Genomic DNA, 3,777 nt, shown 5'->3' on the forward strand with positions numbered 1-3,777 from the left:
TCGTTGTTGTTTGTGCCTTTTCAAGATGGGTAGAAGCATATCCCCTGAAAGACAACACTGCCTTATCCACAGCTAAAGCCCTTGTCAAAGAATTCTTCCCTAGATTTGGAATGCCGAGAATGGTCTGGAGTGATAATGGGAGTGAATTTGTGGGTCAAGTGATGAAGAAAGTATGTGAAGGGCTAGGCATCCAACAAAAATTCCACGCTGCAAATCACCCCCAATCAGCTGGACTAGTAGAGTGCTAAAATGGCACGCTAAAAATGAATTTGGCCAAGATACAAGCGAGTTCTGGTCTTAAATGGCCTGACGCTCTGCCTTTAGCACTCCTATCAACAGGAATGACTGTGCACTCGCGAGTGGGACTTATTCCTTCTGAAATTGTGTTTGGCTGCCCGGCCAACATATGGGGAGTGCCAAGGCTGACAAAATTCAGTGAAATTGAACACCCTGTCCTGCTTGATTATTTGTATGAATTGACGGCTAAATTGCGTGTTTTACACCAGCAGGTTCACAATACTCTGCCTCAGGTCTCTGAAGCTCCAGGACATCCGATCGATCCTGGATCCTGGGTGCTGGTTAAGAATTTTCAGCGAACAAAGAATGACCAGCCTCGGTGGACCGGCCTCCATCTAGTCCTTCTCTCAACGAGATCAGTTGTTCGAGTGGAAGGAAAGAAAAACTGGATCCACGGCATTCATTGCAAGAGGATCCCTTTACCTCTGCCGTACGACCGGTGGACCCAGGAGGGAATCGCTGACTCTGAGACTGAGACTGTGCCTCGTTTTCTGCCTTTTAGCGATGCACGTGTGAAAGGAACAATTTCTGAACAAGAAAGTGACAATCTTTTGCAAGAACCTGTGCCACCGTCAATTCGATTGAACACTACAGAGCCTGAACTCTTGTTTCCGAACCAGAAAGTACCTGGAAAAAGCTGTTATAATTTGAAGCCGAGAACTATGGACAAATAAAAAATTATTTTTCTTTGCTATTTTTGAAAGTGTAGCTCTCTCATCTGAGAAACTTTCTTATTTTTGTTTTTTGAAACGCCATCCGGGTTCAGCTGCTAGGGTCGCGGTTGCCCAAGTCTTTGGAGTGCAGCTGAAGATGTTAGGTCGACAGTTCTGGTCGGTCTAAGGGAGTTGCCCTGGACTGACAGAAGAATTCCTTAGCATAGAACACCCTACCGCTGCGGGCAGCAATTAGAGAGGATGGAGTTTTTCGAGATGGAGAGAATAGTCAAACAGATGGACTTTAAAGCCATAATGTGTATACTGATGACAAAGAAACGATTTTTGATATTATGTATTTTCATGTTGCTTAGTGTAATGACGTTTTTAATAGGATATGTTTTATTCTCTTTTCAAGTGACATTTGCACCCACTACACAGCCCATACCTCCTTCTACTGTTTCCTCGCATTCTTTTCACCCTCTGCCTGAACATGAGTCCACTAGAAGATTAGAGTTTATCAATAACTCCTTCATTCAGCTTTTACACCAACACCAATTAGTAGTGAACACAACTAATTGTTGGGTGTGTGGTCTCATGCCACATACGACAGATAAGGGTATCCCATACTTGGTCTTACCATTTAGGTAAAATGGTTCTTTGTGGGCGTCTCAGACGATGTTCATATATGCCATCGAACCATATCCCCCACGTTCCACGAGAAGTAACTCGAGCAACAAGGCATTGGTAGTGGGAATCACAAATATGAGCAGAAACATTGACTTGTATAGAACGATTCCCAGAGATGAGTTACAAGCTTACGCTAGATGGAACATAACAAGATATGGAGTTACTCTGAGTGAGAACCAGCGAGCAAAGAGATCCTCCCCAATTTGGATTGTACCCCATCAGGGTCACCTATGTCTGCAAGGTAATGGCAAAAATCCCAGAGCTCAGTGAGGGAAAAGTGTCTGCACTGAAACATATGTTTTTGCATCTCGGACTTCCCCTTCGTTCCTAGCAGCTAAGGGTACCTATTTCATCTGCCATGATAGGGCCTATACATGGTTGCCCCCTGACTTCTCGGGCACATGTTTTGTTTCGTTCCTGTTGCCTCCCACCTACATGGCCGCAGCAGATTACCATAAGACAAGGATAGTTAGAGGTGTCATCAGTAAAGAAGACACTGCAGGACAAGAATTTGGAGATTTTGTAAAGGGTTTTCTGCTGTTTTGGGGACCTATGGTGAACAGCAGGAACATAAGGCAATTGACAAGGGTGGTTAAATCCACTGTAGTTGAAACCGCCGGTGCCCTTAGTAACTTGACTGCTGAGCTCCAGTCGGATCGCCTTATGACTCTTCAGAACAGGGTCGCATTAGACGTCATACTTGCAGACCGAGGTGGGGTATGTAAAGTGATCCAATCAAGTTGCTGTGTTTTCATCCCAGATAACGCTACAATAGTCTACCAGACCATTTCCAAACTGCATAAGATCTCTGAATCTATTCACGTGGATAAAGGAGACTGGTCACTGATGGGGTGGTTCTGGGAACTGATATCCGCCTGGGGATGGAAGATTCCGATAGTCATTGGGATGATCTTAGCCATTCTTTTCCTGTTCTGTCTGTGTGTACAGTGTGCTCCTGCAATATGTGGCCTCTGTGCTACATCGTGTATAAGGAAACCTGTATCAAGAAACAAGCTAAGTAATAGGATGATGCTACAGCAACATCTCAATGACTTTATGAATATAGACCTGGACTCAGATTAGCATGAGTATAGGTTATTGCCTATGTAAGGGCAAAAGGAGGTCTGTGGTACTGAAAATTCTGGACCCTTGTTATAAACATCGTCGTATCATGACGATTTTGGTATCAGCAGACCGAAAATGATTAGAATACCATGCACAAGCATTTTCGTCATATTCGGGTGACAAAATCACCCTAAAGTCAGAGTTTTCGTCCTGGACCCTCGGGTTCCATTTTGTGAACGGCAGCCATTTTGTGATTGCCCTCACATAGGCAAAATGACTAAGGCCAAAAATGAGTCTGAAGGACACGCACACCTTTGCTGACTCCTCTGTGACCTGGGCAAGCTGACTCCACTGCCTAAAGCCAAACCTGTTCAGCCAGTTCCTTTCCCAGTGGCCGAATGAGATTAGTATCAAGGAACAACATATCATAAACCTTTCATCGCACACAAACCATGCCTAATCTTACACACACCTGTCCCTGTTTCTTTCTTTATGACTTGCTTTACGGGGTGGAGGTGCCCGTTTTTATTGGGGGTCCGTCGATATCTGATGAAAATACTAGGCCTTGCCGGGTAATTGATTGTGGGCTGGACAAACTGAAATATGGGCTTGTCATCATGACTCTGCTTTTTCTTTGTAGTGAAAATATGTGAATGGCCAACTGTAAAATAAGGAATGTTTGCCTGAAGCATATTATTTTGTATAAAAAGAGAAGGCTGCCTTTGTAAGATTGAGCAGTCTCCTGAGAATATACACAGTGTTGTACTTCTAGGATACCTGTTACTGGCTGCAGCCAATAAATACGATCTTTGACTTCACCAAGAAGACTCTGTGTTTCTGTAGTCTGAAACAGGAAGAACTCGAAGTCTTGGGTGTGTTCCCTGGCACCGCTGAGTTCTTAAATACCCAGTACTTCAATAACATCCCTGTAACATATGTTTTTTTCAGTGAATTTCAAAGGTTGCTTTACATTCTATTTCTGAATTGTAATGTCGATTTTTTTAAAGTGAGCCTCTAACAATTTGTATTTTCTTTCTATAATTGGATACTGTATAATATATTCATATTTTAT

The 3,777-nt window shown here is 43.4% G+C and overlaps 1 protein-coding gene across 1 annotated transcript; it reads left to right on the forward strand.

Annotated features, from left to right (window-relative positions):
* The first annotated feature begins 341 nt into the window (after nt 1-341).
* On the forward strand, nt 342-971 carry LOC147728770 (uncharacterized). Its single transcript, XM_086963858.1, has one exon. The coding sequence runs from the start codon at nt 342-344 to the stop codon at nt 969-971; it is 630 nt and encodes a 209-aa protein (XP_086819984.1).
* The last annotated feature ends 2,806 nt before the right edge of the window (nt 972-3,777 follow it).

The sequence above is a fragment of the Lissotriton vulgaris genome, chromosome 3_1 (assembly GCF_964263255.1).
Source record: "Lissotriton vulgaris chromosome 3_1, aLisVul1.2, whole genome shotgun sequence".
Classification (NCBI taxonomy): Eukaryota; Metazoa; Chordata; class Amphibia; order Caudata; family Salamandridae; genus Lissotriton; species Lissotriton vulgaris.

What these genes read in the sequence shown, in the direction of transcription:
- LOC147728770 (XM_086963858.1), top strand. Translation starts at nt 342, where the DNA reads ATGACTGTGCACTCGCGAGTGGGACTTATTCCTTCTGAAATTGTGTTT.